A 19,052-nucleotide genomic window follows, 5' to 3' on the forward strand; every position below is an offset into this window, starting at 1 on the left:
AGAGTATAGAAATCTGGCATTAATAATTTTCTGTAAGGCATTAACTTTGTTAATTGGGTAATGATTTAAAATTCTTGTGCTTGGCAGTGCATGGTATGCTCGACGTGTGAAGTTAGATCAGTGTCTAGAACTTCAACTTTTCTATCGAGACTGTGAACAAGCCGAGAACTGGATGGCTAGCCGAGAGGCATTTCTTAGTTCAGATGATATGGGAGGTAACAATGTAGAAGCCCTCATAAAGAAACATGAGGATTTTGACAAAGCTATTCAAGCCCAGGAAGAGAAAATTTTGGCCTTGGCCCACATGGCTGATCAGCTTATTGCAGGTGACCACTATGACACTAATGCTGTCAGTGGTAAAAAGGAACAAGTACTGGAGAGGTGAGTGTGAGGTTTCTGGAAATGTCTTGTAATGGGAATTGGATCCCAGAATACATTAATATAGGAAAGTATCAGGGGATTCTGCTCCTGGCTCATGTAGTGACCATTAAAATTAAGAACTGAACATCATGTTTTGTTTTGTTTCATTTATATGTCAGGCTACCCCGTTTTTCTGATGTGAAACCAGCCATTAATGTTTCTAAAAGTTTTCGTACTTTCGTTTATGATTCTTCAAGCAAATGTTTACCCTGAATATTGGTACCATATAAGTTCCAACTGATATTGTAGTCTGTTATTTTGAAATTCCATTTGGGGTAGCACGAATCTGCTATCCATGTACACCAATAATACTCAAGTTGGAAGAGTGAGGTAAAGATCCTAAGTAAAAGATCAATCATGGTTGTGGGGAGTTTGAGGGTAATAGACAATTTATTTAGTATATTCAAAAAAAGGCTTAATATGATAAAAGGCAGTTGAGTATAAAAGTTCTTACATTTTATAATCGGTTTAAAATTTTGAAGAGTGACTCTGTTAAATTTAACAACACAAGCATCTTCCACTTCAAAACTTTCCAAGAAACCTTTAAAATGATAAGAAATAACCTAAAACTTTGAGTGTGCATACACTAAATCATTGTTTAGCCAGGAAGAACTGTTGTAAAAGTGACAAAAGTCTGGTATACGTTTTTTATCAGAAGTGGAATATTGTCATTATTGTATTGTTAGAAAATATTAATTTTGCTTTGAGAAATATTTAATAAAACTTTCTTCAATGTTACCTTTTACGGAGTTTCTGTTCCCCCAGTGACACAGGAGTAGATTCGCAGACTTGTAATGCTCGAAATAGGATTTTGATACCTGTGATGAGCAGAGCACATATAGCCCATTGTGTAGCTTTGTGTTTAACTTCAAACAAATAGGGCTTCTCTAACAACAGCTTACAATAAAAGGATACATTTCTAAACTTAGATGTACTGAATTTTTTGCAATAATGTGAATTTATTTTATAAATAATTTTTGGCACATTGTACTGTAGTATCTGGGTGAATAAAAGGGGAAAAAATGAAGATATTTAGGCTAGTTTTGGTAACACAGTTACCCTAATCAGAGTTAATTATGGTAGCTGTTTTATAGCAACTGCTCTTTAAGTAACTGATAAAGCTTTGTTTCATTGGTCCAAATATCTTCATTCCTTACCATTTTATTTACCTACATGAATTTGTTTAATGATCTTAGAATGCTTTAAAATTATAGTTAAATTATTCTATCAAAAAAGGTCAATTTTGTTTTTATACATATATGTACACAATATGTTATTCCTTTCAAAAATTGGTTCATGGTTTTACCTAAAGGTAGGATATACAAAAATACCAAAGGTCAAAACAAATTGTATATATTAAACCATGGTTTCAAATAGTTACAACGTTTGAACTTAAATGCTAAAATGTTTAAACATTTGTTTGTTTGTTGGAGTGTCTAATGCATGTTTATAATGTAGATCACTATACTGAAGTAATCTAACTGTCCTGTGTTAAGAGTTTTTAGTAGTTGTGTTTATATCATAATATTGCAGGTGGCACCACCTGAAGGAAGCTTTGATAGACAAGAGGTCTAAACTTGGAGAGTCTCAGACATTGCAGCAGTTCAGTAGAGAGGCAGATGAGATTGAGAATTGGATTGGAGAGAAGCTCCAGATGGTGATGGACGAATCTTACAAAGATCCTGCAAACATCCAGGTAAATTTATACCTTCTTTTCTAGTTGATGCTAATTGTCGTATTACTTCTAATTACACTGTTGTATTTATTCTTTTATAATAGTTTTATATTTTTACTGTTTTTGCCTTAGGCAATATTTTAAAAATTACCAATGCATTGAGTAAAATTCAATCTATATTCAGATGTATATAAGAGAGCCATGATGTATAATTTATCCACAGACCAAACACCAGAAACATCAGGCATTTGAAGCCGAACTTGCAGCTAATGCAGAGAGAATTCAGACTGTCCTGGGAATTGGACAAAACTTGATAGACAAACATCGGTGCGCTGGCTCAGAAAATGCGGTTAGAGCTCGACTTATTTTCATTGCTGATCAGTGGGAGTATCTAACTGAGAAGTCTTTAGAAAAAAGTATGAAGCTTAAAGAAGCTAACAAACAAAGGACGTTCAATGCTGCTTTCAAAGATATTGATTTTTGGTTGGGAGAGGTAACATAAATTATGTATATTCAAAGTTTTCCAACTTTTACTTGAGTAATCACATGTGTATTAGAATTATTTCATTCACTCGTAAAAGTCTTTAAAATAAACCAATAACCTTCAATACTGCTGTCAAAAATATTGGGTGTTTAATGAGGGAGGTAATAAAAATATGTTTGAAGTATTCCTAGCTTTATTTATATATTTATATCACTATTAATGCTATATCCTGAATTTGTAGAAGATTGTAATACTTGAGTCAAGTGTTTTTTAAAGGCACTCACTTCTTGGAAGATGATTCACATAAGAGTAATATAATTATTATAATTTTATTTCCGTAGCCTGGAATTTTAATATTAAAATTCATATTATTTACATACAATATATGGAAAATCTCTGAAGCAAACATTTTAACTTATATGTTAGGATAAAACATTTTGTGTTGTTGTATTGTGTTATATTAATGGTGAACAGATGGCTGTCTCCAGTGTTTTTTAAAAGAAATAATTGAAATTCAAATTAACGGTAGGAGTTGACAGATTATTTCATGTTTCTTTTCGTAACATTGGCGATTTATTCTTGTAAGGTTGAATCCTTGTTGAAGTCTGAAGATTCAGGGAAAGACTTGGCATCAGTGCAGAACCTAATTAAAAAACATCAACTTGTAGAGGCTGATATTAATGCCCACGAGGATCGAATTAGAGACATGAACAATCTAGCAGATGGCTTGATAGAGTCGGAACAGTTTGATGCAGCATCTGTGCAAGAAAAGCGCAGTTCCATAAATGAACGATACGAGCGGGTTAAGAGTCTTGCGGCTCATCGTCGTTCAAGACTGAATGAAGCCAACACGCTCCACCAGTTCTTTAGAGATATTGCTGATGAGGAATCATGGATTAAGTGAGTATAATTTGTTTTGTTTTTATCTGGGTTAAAGTAGTTGTTAAGACTAAATGGTTAGAGCCCTTGACTTGCAATCTTTAAGTCATGGGATCAGATCCCTAACACTGAATACGCTCGCTTTTGGGCCGTGCCATGGGGGCATTAAAAGGTGATAGCAATTCCCATTATTTGTTGGGAAAAAAAGAGTTGTCTCAGAACTGATGGTGAGTGGTGTTTACTAGCTTTCTTCCCACAAGTCTATATTACTGCACAATTTGGGACAGTTAGTGAAGATGACCCTGAAGTAGGTTTGTCCAAAATTCAACGAAAAACAAGTAACTGTTAAAGATAATAGTTTGTTTGTCTTTAGGTTACTTCATTCTTCCCAGATGTAACTTGAAAGATCATAATTTGTTGCTTTTACGAGTTTTGGAATTAAAAGAACAAAACTTTATTTTCTGTTCTTTACATATGCAGTAGTCGTAGCAATTATAGTAAAATTATTTTAAGACCTATTTTTTTTAAAAAAAAGTGTTTCTAATACAAAATGTCGAGATAAAACTTTGAAGGATTATCTAACAATGAATCAGCTGTAGAATTTTGTTGTTATGTTATTGACAGTTACATTGATTTTGAATTATTTGACTTAGTTCTCGTGACATAACTACTTACCAAGTTTCACTGAGTAGATCCTAGTTTTATTAAGTATCTATACAACTTCTTCAACATGTAGGGTTCTATAAGTAACATAACTCAGAATAGCTGCAGGTTTACAGTGATATATTGAGCAGTACTTTTTTAATTCAAGGGATGTGCTGTATGATAAGCAATATTATAAGACTAGTTACCCTTTAGAGAGAAGAAACTATTGGTCAGTTCAGATGATTATGGTCGAGACTTGACTGGAGTTCAAAACTTGAGGAAAAAACACAAACGACTGGAAGCTGAACTGGCATCCCATGAACCAGCTATTGAGGGTGTCCAAGATGCTGGTCACAAACTTATGAAAGAGTCAAACCTTGGTGTACCAGAAACTCAACAAAGGCTAAAAGCTCTAGAACTGGCTTGGCATGAATTAAAACAGGTACATTCGTTAGAAAAAACAGTTTTACTTCCAGTAGATTTTAATTTAAAGTTTTAATGTAACTTCTACTTTGGAGAAACATATCCAGTATAATAACCTTTGTATTTTTTTATTGAATTAGCTACGATACATCAATAAAGTCTGTAATACTCTTGAATATATATAAATCTCTCACAAGTTTGTATAAAATATTACATTTTATTACAATTCCCATTGCAAGTTTTATTATAAATCTTGTGATATAAACATGTAAATTTGTGAACAGAGAATCATTCTTGTTTTTCCAACATTTTTGTTAATGTTAAAATGTATTTTAATAATCGTTTTGATGCCTTTGTTGTTTAAAGTACATTTTCAAGCTGTTTGATTGTGAATGCGCACAACACTTTCACACAGATTTCTAAAGATCGGGGTCACAAGGTCGATGAGTCACTTGCATATCAACAGTTTTTAGCAAAGGTTGAAGAAGAGGAAGATTGGATTTCAGAGAAACAACAGTTGTTGTATGTGGAAAATTATGGTGACACTATGGCTGCAGTTCAGGTGTGTGTCATTTTTAGGAAACTATAATATGAAATTAACATCAGATTTTTTGTTTATATAAAACATCTGGGCCCCCTGCAGTAAAGTGGTATGACTGCAGACTTACACCACAAGAAAATATGTTTTGACACTTTTGCATCATGTATCCTTGTTTAAATACAGCATTTTTTTTTCCACAGTTAAGAATTTCATTGTTACCTTTGAACTTATGCAATTAACTCTTACAAATGTTCTGTTAAAATATTTAAAAATAGAAAGGCTGTTCTTTATAAATTCATTTCATAATATTGATGTTTGTGTACTTTAGAGCTACTTTTAGTTATGAGCAGTCCTATCAAATGCGTAATTAGTTTTGTAATTTTTGGAGATATGATGTAATTTTCCTGGAAAAGTGCAATTCGTTGCTTAAAACCATAGAATGTTATTCATAAAATACTTTTTGAATGACATGCCATTCGTGAGACAAATTACTAGTTATTAACTCATTAACTATATCAAGTTTTAAATCTGTAAATAAGTTTTGTTTTATTTTTTTTTCCAGTAAACTTTTTAACATTTTTCCCCCTGGTGGTCAAAACAAAATTTGATCCAAGATCTTTATTACCTTTAGTGTTGTAGCACAATAAATTTTTTTTATAAACTTATTACAAAATATTTATTTTGAAAGTAAAATCCATTTCCTTAGGGACTACTCAAGAAACACGAAGCTTTTGAATCTGATTTTGCTGTACATTACAAGCGTTGTATGGACATAGCCCAGGCTGGCGAACAGCTGGTGGCTGTGGGAAGTCACCACTCTGTCTGCATTGATGTTCATCTTCAGGAACTGCAGAACCGCTTGAAGTCATTGGAAAACAGTGCAACAAATTGCAAGAACAAACTGAAGGACAATTCTGTCTATTTGCAGTTCATGTGGAAGGCTGATGTTGTGGAAAGTTGGATTGGTATGTGAACTTTATTTTTTCTTCTTACTGTTTAAATTTTTGTTAATAAGAAAGAACTTTTCTCACTTATTTCTTATTGGTTTAATAAATCGTTTTTAATTGCATAAAGACCACTACCAAAACGTAAAGTATTACACTAATTTAAATGTGGATTTGTGTGAAAAGTTGTTAATAAGGTTGTAGAAAATAACAGTCCTAAAGTTCGTTTATTTTTTGATATACAGCTTCAGAGAGTTATTACAGGTTTGGTTGTAAGTAAAATAGATTATCTTCTGTATGCATGATTACAGATAGAAAAGTTTAAATCCTAAGTGTTTAAGCATATTAATTGTGTGTCTGGCAGCTCTTTGTCATATACTATATGTCTTCGTTTTATTATTAACTATTTAATAAGTAACATTTTTAAGTATAGATGTACATCTCTTTCAGGTTTTATGGCTATTTGTGTAACATTCATTTAAATATTAAGTGTCACAGCACCGAATAGTTAGGATGGACTATTTTTTGGATAACTTCCAAGACTTAAATGCACTGTTTTATTTTTTTTAGCTGATAAAGAAGTCCGTGTAAAATCAGAGGATTACGGACGTGATCTGTGTTCTGTTCAAACACTTCTGACAAAGCAGGTGAAAACAAGTTGTCCCACTAGTTCCCTTTCTAATGTACTTTCAAGTCTGTTTTTAATTGTTAGTTTCTGTATGTTATGGTAATAGTAACACAAACTATTAAACTTTTCTTCAGGATTACATGGATTTTATCACTGGATTTAATTTTATGTTTATATAGGACTATTACTTAAAGACAGGTGTTTATTACAAGATTTAATTTTAGTTGTAGATTTGGTAATAATAACTGCTTTCTAACATCAACATTTTAATTTTTTATAGTTTTTAATACTGACCTTTTATCTGATACATGTGGAGATGTCATTTCCCAAACAAAGTGCAATAAAGTTATTTGTAACCTTTTTAAATAGTCTCTTGGTGTAAGTTATTGTATATTTTTCACTAAAGAGTATATATTTTTTTATTTATTGTTTTTCCAGTTAAGATATAAGAACTAAAAGTACCCATGAGGATCAAGTAATGATAAATTAACTCAAATTACGAGTATGCAGTGTAGTAAAATGTTATGTAAGATTGAGCATTAGGCTTAAGAACAGTTATTCAAAATATTTAGAAACTGATGAAATGTTAATATAATATTAAAAATTATTAGTTAGACTAACAGGGTTTGAGGCAAAGTACTTAGTTTTGTGTGGCATGCATTAGTGTTAGCTGTGAGTTTGTATTATTTGCATCAATCTTTTATCACCCTAGTGAAGGTCACTATGGATATTTTTTTATTCAAGTTTGATTACTTTTCAAATATCAGTTTTTACACAACAATAAAAACAAACAGCATCTAGGCATTTAAAAAAAGTTTTTTTGTTTTCTTTTGGCTCTGTACAAATAGGAAACATTTGATACTGGTTTGTTGGCTTTTGAACAAGAGGGAATTCGAAACATTGCTCAGCTCAAGGACCAGCTGATTGGTTCAGGGCATGAACAGTCTCCCGCAATCCTGAAACGTCACAGTAATGTGATGGAACGGTTAGTTCACCTTTAGCAAAGCCTCCCTTTTAACACTAATTAAAATATTTGGAACAGGTTTTGATACAGCTGTATACATCATATAAGGTGAACTTTTTACTGAAAGTTTAATATCTTTGATCTTGAATATTTACAGTTGTTGCAACTGTTTATTAAACCACGTTTTTCGCATGTATGGATAATTATTTCAAATTAAAGCGATATTGATTGTGAATTGTTTTAAATTGAGGAATAAACTGAATTTTAACCATATCTGTAGAAGATAAATCTTTGTTTTATTGACTGTGTATTAAACAAATATAATTCCACAGCTTTAAAACAAACAAAGTTTTCAGTTTAATTTTGATTATGTTTTCACAAGTGTCTTGAACTGGTTATTTCTTATTGTTAATAAATTCAACTGCTACATTACTATTACCCAATTTTAGTTGGAACCACCTCTTGGGAGCTTCAAAAGCACAAAAACACCATTTGCTGAAAATGCAAGAACAGTTTAAACAGGTAATGATTACTCTAGAGCTTTATTTCTCCAAACAAATCTATTAATACAATAATTATTTTTATTTTATTGGCCAGTAAGTAGATTTGAAATTCCATTTTCCTTCTAAACCCAAGAATAATATTCCTGTTTCACACTTTCAACCTTTCAGCACTTTGCACGTTGTATTAGTCAGTTAAATTTTAAAATTATCTGTGGTTTTCTTTTGTACTTATTGCTATCTAAGTTGTAGTGTTGCAGTTTTTATTATTATATTTTGTTTATTAGCAAGATTAGAAAAATGGTTCTTAGAAAATTATTTTTATTTAACAATTTTCATCAACAGTTACAGCCATGTATGCAGCAGGTCTACCACAATTAGAGAGACCTAATAATCTCACTAGGTGAAGGTAAATCAAGGTCTACCACAATTAGAGAGACCTAATAATCTCACTAGGTGAAGGTAAATCAAGGTCTACCACAATTAGAGAGACCTAATAATCTCACTAAGTCAAGGTAAATCAAGGTCTACCACAATTAGAGAGACCTAATAATCTCACTAGGTAAAGGTAAATCAAGGTCTACCACAATTAGAGAGACCTAATAATCTCACTAAGTAAAGGTAAATCAAGGTCTACCACAATTAGAGAGACCTAATAATCTCACTAGGTAAAGGTAAATCAATGTCTACCACAATTAGAGAGACCTAATAATCTCACTAGGTAAAGGTAAATCAATGTCTACCACAATTAGAGAGACCTAATAATCTCACTAGGTAAAGGTAAATCAATGTCTACCACAATTAGAGAGACCTAATAATCTCACTAGGTAAAGGTAAATCAAGGTCTACCACAGTTAGAGAGACCTAATAATCTCACTAAGTAAAGGTAAATCAAGGTCTACCACAATTAGAGAGACCTAATAATCTCACTAAGTAAAGGTAAATCAAGGTCTACCACAGTTAGAGAGACCTAATAATCTCACTAAGTAAAGGTAAATCAAGGTCTACCACAGTTAGAGAGACCTAATAATCTCACTAAGTAAAGGTAAATCAATGTCTACCACAATTAGAGAGACCTAATAATCTCACTAAGTAAAGGTAAATCAAGGTCTACCACAATTAGAGAGACCCAATAATCTCACTAACCACAGTTAGAGAGACCCAATAATCTCACTAAGTAAAGGTAAATCAAGGTCTACCACAGTTAGAGAGACCTAATAATCTCACTAGGTAAAGGTAAATCAATGTCTACCACAATTAGAGAGACCTAATAATCTCACTAGGTAAAGGTAAATCAATGTCTACCACAATTAGAGAGACCTAATAATCTCACTAAGTAAAGGTAAATCAAGGTCTACCACAGTTAGAGAGATCTAATAATCTCACTAAGTAAAGGTAAATCAAGGTCTACCACAATTAGAGAGACCTAATAATCTCACTAAGTAAAGGTAAATCAAGGTCTACCACAGTTAGAGAGACCTAATAATCTCACTAAGTAAAGGTAAATCAAGGTCTACCACAGTTAGAGAGACCTAATAATCTCACTAAGTAAAGGTAAATCAAGGTCTACCACAGTTAGAGAGACCTAATAATCTCACTAGGTAAAGGTAAATCGAAAAGTGCGATCGAACATCTTTTCTTACGCTTTCGTTGAACTGATACATAATAAGAAAAAAATTCTAAAAGTTTTTTCAATAACTTTTGTGTTAAACCCTTTCAGATTGAGGAACTCTTTCTTACGTTTGCTAAGAAAGCATCGTCGTTCAACAGCTGGTTTGAAAACGCAGAGGAAGATCTAACAGATCCTGTTCGCTGCAACTCGATTGAGGAAATACAGGTAAAAAATTTCACTAGTGAAATTACCACCTTTTAAAGTTGAATTTGATACTCCGATTTCGTTTTGATAAATCATTTATGCTTGTGAATGTGAACAAAGTTTAAACACTGGTGAATTAAATACAACTTAGTGATATCATCTGTGAATGAATCATTGAATGGGAGTACAAAGTGTTTGATTGGCCCATTTATCTGAAAAATAAAATTGATAGGTAGTTCTTTTTAAGTTTGTACTTTTGTGTTTTTTTAATCAAACACCTTCCTGGTCAGGTTGGCTACTTGGGGTTAAAGACTGTCCAACATCAAAATAGCTCAATATATCAGAAGACCTTAGTAAGAAATACACTTAATAAAAGTAACATTATATAATTTCTTGGTTTCTACGTTATGTATACGTAAAAATAGCTCATTTGAGTTGAGAAAATTTTTACGCAGAGGAGTGAGCAACTTTGGTCATTGTCAGGTTCACAAATAAAGGAAGAGATAACTAACCGAAGCTGACCACATGTTTGAAAGGGGTTGTGTAACTGAGTTTTGGAATTTAGAGGGCGGTGTTAGATGTTTGAATATATAATTTTATATTATTTATTTTATTATTATTATTTATTACATTATTTTTAATATAGGTATAAAGGTGTTCCTTTGTATTGGTTTATTTTGGGCTTGAGTTGTTGTATAAGTAAGGCGTCTTTAATTTTGCATTTGTTTGTTTTATTCTTTATTTAGTATTTGAGTGTTTTTATGGTCATGTTGTGTTTATTTGACTTGCAATGTTCGAAAACGTGTGAAGGTGACTTTTTATGTTCTTTGAATCTGGTTTCCATTTTTCTACTTGTTTCTCCATTATATAAGTTGTGGCAATAATCATGTTGTATTTTATAAATTATGTTGGTGTGGTGTTTGTCAGTGTAGTTTTTACATAGTATAGAACTTAGTTTTGTGCCTGGTTTTTGAATAAATTTGGTATTAACTGGAATGCCATATTTTGTTACTAGATTTTGCCAAATGTTGGTTATTTTTCTGCTGACGTCAGGAATATATGGTATACAGCAGTATATGGTTTCGTGATTTTTTGATTCGTGAGATATATTTTTTTTTGTTGGTTGATTTTGCTTTCTGTCTAGATGTGTGCGTATAATGTTTTCTATGGTTTGTGGAGGAAACTTTTCTCAACCCAAATGAACCGTTTTTACATTTTATATTTTTCTCTACAAGTGGGTTTTCTCAACATCACTGATTTCACTGAATAAGGACTTTAGAAATTCAGTTACTAATTTTATTTTTGGTGCCAAGTAAGTACTGTGGCAATAATAGGTTTAATGAAGTCCTCCTCTAGACATAGACCAATGGGTTGATAGTACTATCTAACTGATGGAATAGATTAAGCCTAGTCAGTCAGACTTTCGTAAAAAGATTTTTCAAGGCATCTTTTTAAATTGGGAGAGTAGGCATGTAAGAAAAATATTCTCTTAAGATCCTGAAATTTATCTCTATATTAATATGTTCTCATAAATGATAATATACAAATAAAGTCACAAAACGGTAAAAAGTTTGGTATTTTATGAAGCTAAGAACATACGTAATATCATTTAGCCACTTTGCAATGCTGCCAGATGGGCTTCAGGCCTATCCATTGCCAAGGTCATTAAGACTATCAACATGTTGAAACTCCTCAGTATTACTGAGGATGTGAGTGGTTCGAATAACTAAGTGTGCAGCATTTGATTGGTGGTTCTACCAAAAGTGGTCAAAGAAAACATGACAAGTGCCTTAATATGCAGTTACTAAAATCATGGTTGCCAAAATAACTATTCAATTTTCTTCCTAACCCCACAAATATGTTATACACTGTCTTGCTTTAAAACCACCATAAAGCTCAAGGATTGCAAATTATCTAAAGAAAGACGTTTTCTTGCAGGAAATTGTTTTCTTTCATTGATTTGTTTAGGCTTTACAAGAAGCTCACAGCCAATTCCAAGCATCACTGAGCACAGCTCGGGCAGATTTTGAAACTTTGGCTCAGCTTGACAAACAGATAAAAAAATTCAACGTTGGACCTAATCCATACACTTGGTTCACCATGAAGACACTTGAAGATACTTGGAACAATTTACAGAAAATCATAAAGGTATAATGATATTATATTACTTTTTGAAACATTATCTTATTGGTGTGGCTATGCAGTGTGAACTATTTTTATTTTGAAGTTTTGCTTCAAACAGAAGCTGTTAGAGGTTTGTAGTTCTTAAACTTTTTATTTTGTTCATGGTAACGTCTGACATTCTTTCTGAAGAGAGACTGCACATAAAACAGCTGCCATATGGTTATTAGGGATTTGCTTGGTAATATTTTTGGCATGTTTAGAATTATAAAGTGAGGTTTCTTTCTGCATATGACTTAATGTAAAATATCATATGTATATCTTGAACTTTAAGAACAATAACAACAACGAGTCCATAAATTCTTTATATTAAAGAATTTTTAATTTGTAACATACATGTAAAACAAGGAACCTTTAGCTTTAAAATGGATAAATTTAATGAATATCTGAAGTCTGGTTTTTCCCATGATCCACAAAAATAATTCTATCAAATTTTCTACTATTAACCTGTCTAGGAATTTGAGAAATGTTTTGCTGTCTGCTATTTTAATAGTTGAGCATGTTTCATAACATTGCTTGCGATTAGGAGGTAGACAAGTTACTAACCAATCGTATGAACATCAATATATGATTTTTATTATACTATTACTCTCCCCGGTAATTCATTAAAAGGGCCCGAGTTAGTGTTTGAAAGTCATGAGATTGAACAGCATGGTATCATACCGGCTTAGAGGATACAAAGAAAACCATTCGGAGCTTAATGTGTACATTTCGATAAGTTTGAATAAATTAGTTTTACATATTACTGCACTGTTACATTATTAGTTGAACTAATGCCACAAAGAAGTACACATGGTTAAACTTAGTGAAGTACATCACACGTCAGTTTATTCTTTGACTCTGTTTAAGTCAAACCTAACGTGTCTAATATTCTATTACTGTTATTCCCAATAATTCTGTTGCTTCAGATAATTAAAACATTTATTATTATATTTAAATAAATGCAGTAAAATTCACCCGAATCCCATTAAAGACTGGAATAAAGAAACCTGGAAACTTATCTCCCTTCATTAAGTGAAAACTTTATCACCAAAAGGATTATGGGAGATATTTTCAAACTATTTAACTTGCCTATAACTAGAAACAGTTTTAGGGCATAATTTGTATGGTTATAATTATGTTGGTTAGCATGTCAAAAATGCAACTTTGTTGCAATATGCAAGGTCCAATAAAAGAAAAAAATGTCCTAAAACTGTCTCTAGTTATTGGCAAGTTAAATACTTTGAAAATATTTCCCATAATCCTTTTGGTGATAAAGTTTTCATAAATGTATTTGTTTGTAGGACCGAGATAGTGAACTGTCTAAGGAAATGCTGCGGCAGGAAGAAAATGACCAGCTTCGGAAAGAATTTGCCAGATATGCAAATGCTTTCCATGGAGTGTTAACAGACATAAGGTAAAAACGATACATATTTAATGAAATATAAAATATGGATTTAAACAATGAAACTATTTGGTGTATATTTTTATATATTTTATGAAGTTCACAATTTTCATTCTTTGAGTAGACAACATTTCTATATACTTTCTTAGTGCGAGATGTTTTATTAGGTTGTCACACAACAATTGTTTAAATATATACTTTATACCATAATTTCTGTTTATTTGAGACTTTTTTTTTTCTCACACTGATTGTCGTAGAAAAATTTTAAATTATTGCCAAAATTTCCTTGTCAAGTTATTGAGTAACGTTTTGGTGATGACAGTTGTTCTTGGTAAAGTGCTTAGTATTTAATTCTGCCTGTATTGTGCAATTAGATTAACTCTTGAGAATATTTGGCTTGAGGTACTCTCTGGGCATTACAACCAATATTCCATTGTGTCCAAACTTTTCTGGAGTAATTTTGATAGCTCAGAAATTGATTGATCACGGATATAACCCAATGTTCTGGTAATTACTGGAACGTAGCATGGAAATTATTTCAAATTAACAAAAAAGGTTTCTCTGCTTCATTCTTAACATTCTAAATATAGTTGAAAATTTGATACCTGTAAATCTCACCAGATGGCCAAAAAAAAACCAAATTACTTTTGGTATTTTAAAGACATCTTTAAGGGCCCTAATGATATTTTTCCTATTAAAAACCAGTGCATTAATACCTGATGCTTTCGTTGTTGTAATTTTAACAGTGTTCTCTTCACGTGTTCAGAAATAATCGTATAGGATAACAGCAGTGATTATCAAATATTTATTATTATTTTCCCCTTCTTCCTCAAAGGATTTATTGGTTTTAGTTTAGTTTGTGTTATTATTATTTTTTGCAATAGTTTTCTCTTACTGAATATTTTAAAGATCCCCATAATGCTTTCCATACTCACACAGTGGGCCTCATATTTATGAACCTACTGACAAATAAATTAATATGTAATATTGAAATTGTATTATTTTTAAGTAACTTGGAGAAACACATTTTAAAGGGACATTGATAACTTAAATCATTACTGATTTAATTACTTGACACTGAACTGAAAAACAATCTACTCAGTCAGAATTCAGATACCTTATATGAAAGGTCTCCTGTTCGTATGCTAGATTAATAACTGGATTTTTTGTAGTCTGTTACAATACAGTTATGTTTTGTTTTCCAATGCCAATGAATGTCTTTTGATTTTACCTTTGCATTTCATAGTTCACCAATTCTGTATTTTGTCAGACATGTCTTGAGATGCATTTATTTCAAATTGTGAAACTGAATTATTTCAGTTTGGTTATTTTAATCGGTAGAAAACTCTCTCTCATCAAACATTTCTTTTCTTTTCAGGAGTTTTTAGTATGTAATTCTGTGAGAAGCCCTTTGATTAAGTCTTTATCTGAGAAACAGTGATTTATTATTACTTTTTTACCTTGTGTATTTCACCGAACGTCCTGCTGTTTCATCACCCTGCCACCAGCACTTCTACCAATTCTTCCTTGGCACCATCATCATTTTGTACTGAACACAAAAACTGCACTCAGAATGTGGTTACTTGATGGGTTAATATATTTTTGTTTTTATTTTGTGGTCTGAATTGAATTAATTTATATTTCGTATACCTGTGCCTCTTACATTATCCTGTGTAAGCATAAATTATATCTATTACAAAGAACCAAAATCAATAGGATTTGTTTTCTAATAATTATTAACTAATTATTGATAAACAGTATAATGTTCAAGGTGCTAACATAGCACCATGCTATGTGAGGTTAAAAGTAACAAGACTGCATGTGTTGATGGCTGTTTCATACTGATAAGCATGAGTTATGGGGTTTCCTGCATGATGCTTGCTTCTAACCACAACACTGGGTCTCTTACCTCCCAGAACTTTTTTGTTACAAAAACATTTTTGTTACCATAATCTTGAATTTTTTTTTGCCTGTGAGAACTTTTCCTACAAATCCATTCCTATTTTTTCCTTGTTGATTTATTTTTAAATTAATTTCTTTAAACCTTTATCTTGGACTTTGTTGATGGCAAAACTTTATCTCGAATGTCTGCAGGTGAATTATGCAAGATCGAGTCTACAGAATATTTCTAAAGCTTGAGCACGTAAATCTGTACTGTCAACCAATAGGAAATAACAAAGAATTGGCTTAGTTTGGAATCTTCCATCAAATTTTTTTTTCCACATATATTGTTCTTTTCAATTCCTTTTATGTAGTAAGGATTTGAAGATAAGAATGTAGCTGGATTTTAAACAATTAAAATTATGAACCTTAATAGTGTATGAATTGTAGGCATTCTAACTGAAAAGTTTACTTGAAATATATTTGTGTAGAAGTGACTTGAATACAGTATATTTATAGGTATTGTGTTATTATATACCTTTTTGTATGATGTAGACACTAATCTCTGTTATGAGGCCGTGGATTTGCTTTTTTTTTGTACGGTTGTTAAATTAGAGGTTGTACTGAATACACAAGTGTTTAAAGCATTGTGTAATAATGTTAGTTCTCCTGAAAGAGACTGTTTCTTGTTTGTAAGTCTAGGAATTTTTTACATGTTAGTTCTCCTGAAAGAGGCTGTTTCTTGTTTGTAAGACATGAATGTTTTTACCTGTGTCTAGGAATTATTTACAGACAAATTCTTCTCGAGTTTTGATATTGTTAGTCAATCATAACTTCAAACCTTCATGAGAAATCAGTATTTAATGTTATGCCAAAAACTGAAGAAGCAATTGGGGAGAAAAGGCTTAATATTTATGATAGAATAATACCAGACTGCATATGTTTTTCTGCTTTACTTATACAGAAAAGGCTTAATATTTATGATAGAATAATACCAGACTGCAGATGTTTTTCTGCTTTACTTATACAGAAAAGGCTTAATATTTATGATAGAATAATACCAGACTGCAGATGTTTTTCTGCTTTACTTATACAGAAAAGGCTTAATATTTATGATAGAATAATACCAGACTGCAGATGTTTTTCTGCTTTACTTATACAGAAAAGGCTTAATATTTATGATAGAATAATACCATAAATTTGGTATTAAACTTGGACATTTCTTGCGCAACATTTTTAAGCTTACTGCTTCCATTCATGTAACTTGTCTTGTATGTATGTGCGTCCCAGGTATGCACTGTTCAAGACATATTTGGGCTAAATATTGGGCCTTCTCCAACAATCAGACTTTATTTCTTTGGGGACAGTATAGAGGGAAATCTCTTTTACAAATAAAACTCTAGTTATCTCTTTTGTCTTTAAAGTTTATTATGGCTGAACAATAATATACATATAGCTGTATAAGTAAAGCAGTAACTGTCAGAGAAACGTCATGATTCACCTCTAAACATCTGTAAAAGACATTATTTTGCTGAAGATAGGTGGTAGTCTCATGACTTTGTCACGTGATGTGGTACATACTGTAGGTATTTTGGCACAAGTAAACAAGAGGTAGTTAAAATGAATTTTAAAATAATATCTGTAGTCTAGTGTGATTTTCGTCATAAATGTTAGAAATCTATATTTGCATTAATAACTGTACAGTGCAGTGTACTTGTTACAATCTTTACTTGATTGGTGTGCAGATCGTCAATGATGGAAGGTTCGGGGACACTGGAAACCCAGCTGGAAGCAACTCGGGTAAGAAAACAAGAATGTACTTTTGCAAAATGAAAACTGATACACTTTTACACAAGAGCTGCTAAATGTATGTAGTTAATACTGTTTAACAGTTCTGTTAAGTTTTGTGAGAAACTAGGGAAACTCTGAATGTATAAAGGTGGGATATTCAGTGCTACTTGTAAACCAATGTTGAGATGCAAGAGACAATTATTGTATTAAATTTCATATTAATGAATGTACAGTTGCAAGATTATCATTTTTTGTTGTTAAAATTACCACAAAGAATGTTTTTATTGGGTCACATAAAGTAGGGTTTAAAATGTTGTAGAAGTAGTTACATTTGATCAGATAATTTGATAAAATACAAGAGTCAGCCACTATGAAATTGAATAATTGGAATACCTTCTGGTAGAACTGGGTTAGTGTAGGATGAGTTTTCTTTCTCAGCTGTTACATTTTGAAGTGTAATTTTGTCTTCACAGTTTTTTTTCTCCTCAAATTCAAGAGTAAAGCTGCTGAAGTGCAAACAAAACGAGAAGACCTGAAGAAAACAGAAGATCTGGGGGCTCGACTGGAGAAGCACCTAATTCTCGACAATCGCTACACTGAACACAGTACTGTAGGCTTAGCTCAGCAGTGGGACCAGTTAAACCAGCTGGGTATGAGAATGCAGCATAACATTGAACAACAAATACAGGCACGGTAAGTTTTAGACAAACTTCTGCCTACCGTAACAACCGTAAATGGACACCTACGGAATCAGTTACACCAGGTGGGGATGAGAAGACAACATAAACCTAAAGAGCAGATACAGTCATTGGTGAAAGAAACCATTACATACAATACACAGCCTAAACTTGGCTCTCTACCAACTGTTTTTGTTTTTTATATTTTAGTTTAAAAAGCCCTTCACAGTTAGATTCATATACTATTGTGTATGAAAGGTTTGTTCCCAGGTAGCAACAGCCTATGATAAAGACTTATGAACCATTGTTATTATGGGTTGTGGCTACCTGTAATGAAATGTCCTCATACGTTACAGACTCGTGTTGTAAACCACTAATTACACATTGTATTGTGTTTACTCAACACAGTTAACTTCATGTCAGACTTGTGTTTTGTAAAGTGACCAGAGCTAACCAAGCATTTCGAGGTCAATGGTTTAAAAAGAAGTAATTAAGATACCTGATGACCAGTTGACACCATGGGTTGTAGACGTTAATATAAGAATTTAGCTACTGTAAAAGGTGCTGTTATTGTAATTTTGAATTAATTTATTGGGGTTAGTAGATTTCTCAGTGATCGTTAATTTCTTCAATTTTCCTTATATAAATCAATCTAAGAATCACTGTTGATATTTAACAATGGGATTGTTTATGTAGTACCAGAGTTTGTTGTAATCATTTGTCGCGGGTATGCATCCCCGTCGCGCCAAACATGCTCGCCCTCCCAGCTGTGGGGGCGTATAATGTGACGGTCAATCCCGCTATTTGTTGGTAAAAGAGTAGCCCAAGAGGCAGTGGTGAGTGGTGATGACTAGCTGCCTTCCCTCTAGTCTTACACTGCTAAATTAGGGACGGCTAGCACAGATAGCCCTCGAGTAGCTTTGTGTGAAATTCCAAAACAAACAAACAAACAAGAGTTTGTTAGACTATCTGTATCTGGCCAACAAGTCTTGGTTAAAAGCATCAAAACTAGTCATAATGCATGAAAGTTTCATTCGTTACTTATTTTCTATCAGGATTATAGATATTGGATGCTTGCTATTTAAAGTGTAAATCATCCTTTAGGTTCAAAGTCAAATGTACTGATAACACTGCTTACATGAAACTATTCATCAGTTCCCATATTTAACGAGAAGATTGATTTAGATACCATAATTGACATTTATGTATTCTAAAGACA

The 19,052-nt window shown here is 32.2% G+C and overlaps 1 protein-coding gene and 1 pseudogene across 4 annotated transcripts in view; one reads left to right on the forward strand and one right to left on the reverse strand.

Annotated features, from left to right (window-relative positions):
• Positions 1-19,052, forward strand: part of LOC143228820 (spectrin alpha chain-like) — a 61,749-nt pseudogene that overhangs the window by 39,548 nt on the left and 3,149 nt on the right. Inside the window, exons 31-45 of the transcript XR_013015464.1 lie at positions 88-381; positions 1,954-2,116; positions 2,319-2,588; positions 3,166-3,479; positions 4,317-4,545; positions 4,942-5,088; positions 5,774-6,032; positions 6,582-6,658; positions 7,488-7,624; positions 8,053-8,125; positions 9,824-9,940; positions 11,888-12,067; positions 13,384-13,496; positions 17,111-17,165; positions 17,653-17,849. The product of XR_013015464.1 is annotated as a spectrin alpha chain-like (transcript). The remainder of the gene's footprint in view (positions 1-87; positions 382-1,953; positions 2,117-2,318; positions 2,589-3,165; positions 3,480-4,316; positions 4,546-4,941; positions 5,089-5,773; positions 6,033-6,581; positions 6,659-7,487; positions 7,625-8,052; positions 8,126-9,823; positions 9,941-11,887; positions 12,068-13,383; positions 13,497-17,110; positions 17,166-17,652; positions 17,850-19,052) is intronic.
• The window catches only part of LOC143228822 (DNA repair protein SWI5 homolog), a 76,931-nt gene that overhangs the window by 20,782 nt on the left and 37,097 nt on the right, over positions 1-19,052 (reverse strand). Inside the window, exon 3 of one of the 3 annotated variants that reach the window (XM_076460191.1) lies at positions 1,160-1,238. The exons of 1 other annotated variant lie outside the window; for it this stretch is intronic. In XM_076460191.1, coding sequence (XP_076316306.1) covers positions 1,160-1,238 — 79 coding nt within the window. Of the gene's footprint in view, positions 1-1,159; positions 1,239-16,570; positions 17,945-19,052 lie in introns of those variants that run through there. One more of the 3 variants, XM_076460195.1, reaches the window with a different exon arrangement.

This window comes from Tachypleus tridentatus, chromosome 10, assembly GCF_004210375.1.
Source record: "Tachypleus tridentatus isolate NWPU-2018 chromosome 10, ASM421037v1, whole genome shotgun sequence".
In the NCBI taxonomy this organism is placed as follows: domain Eukaryota; kingdom Metazoa; phylum Arthropoda; class Merostomata; order Xiphosura; family Limulidae; genus Tachypleus; species Tachypleus tridentatus.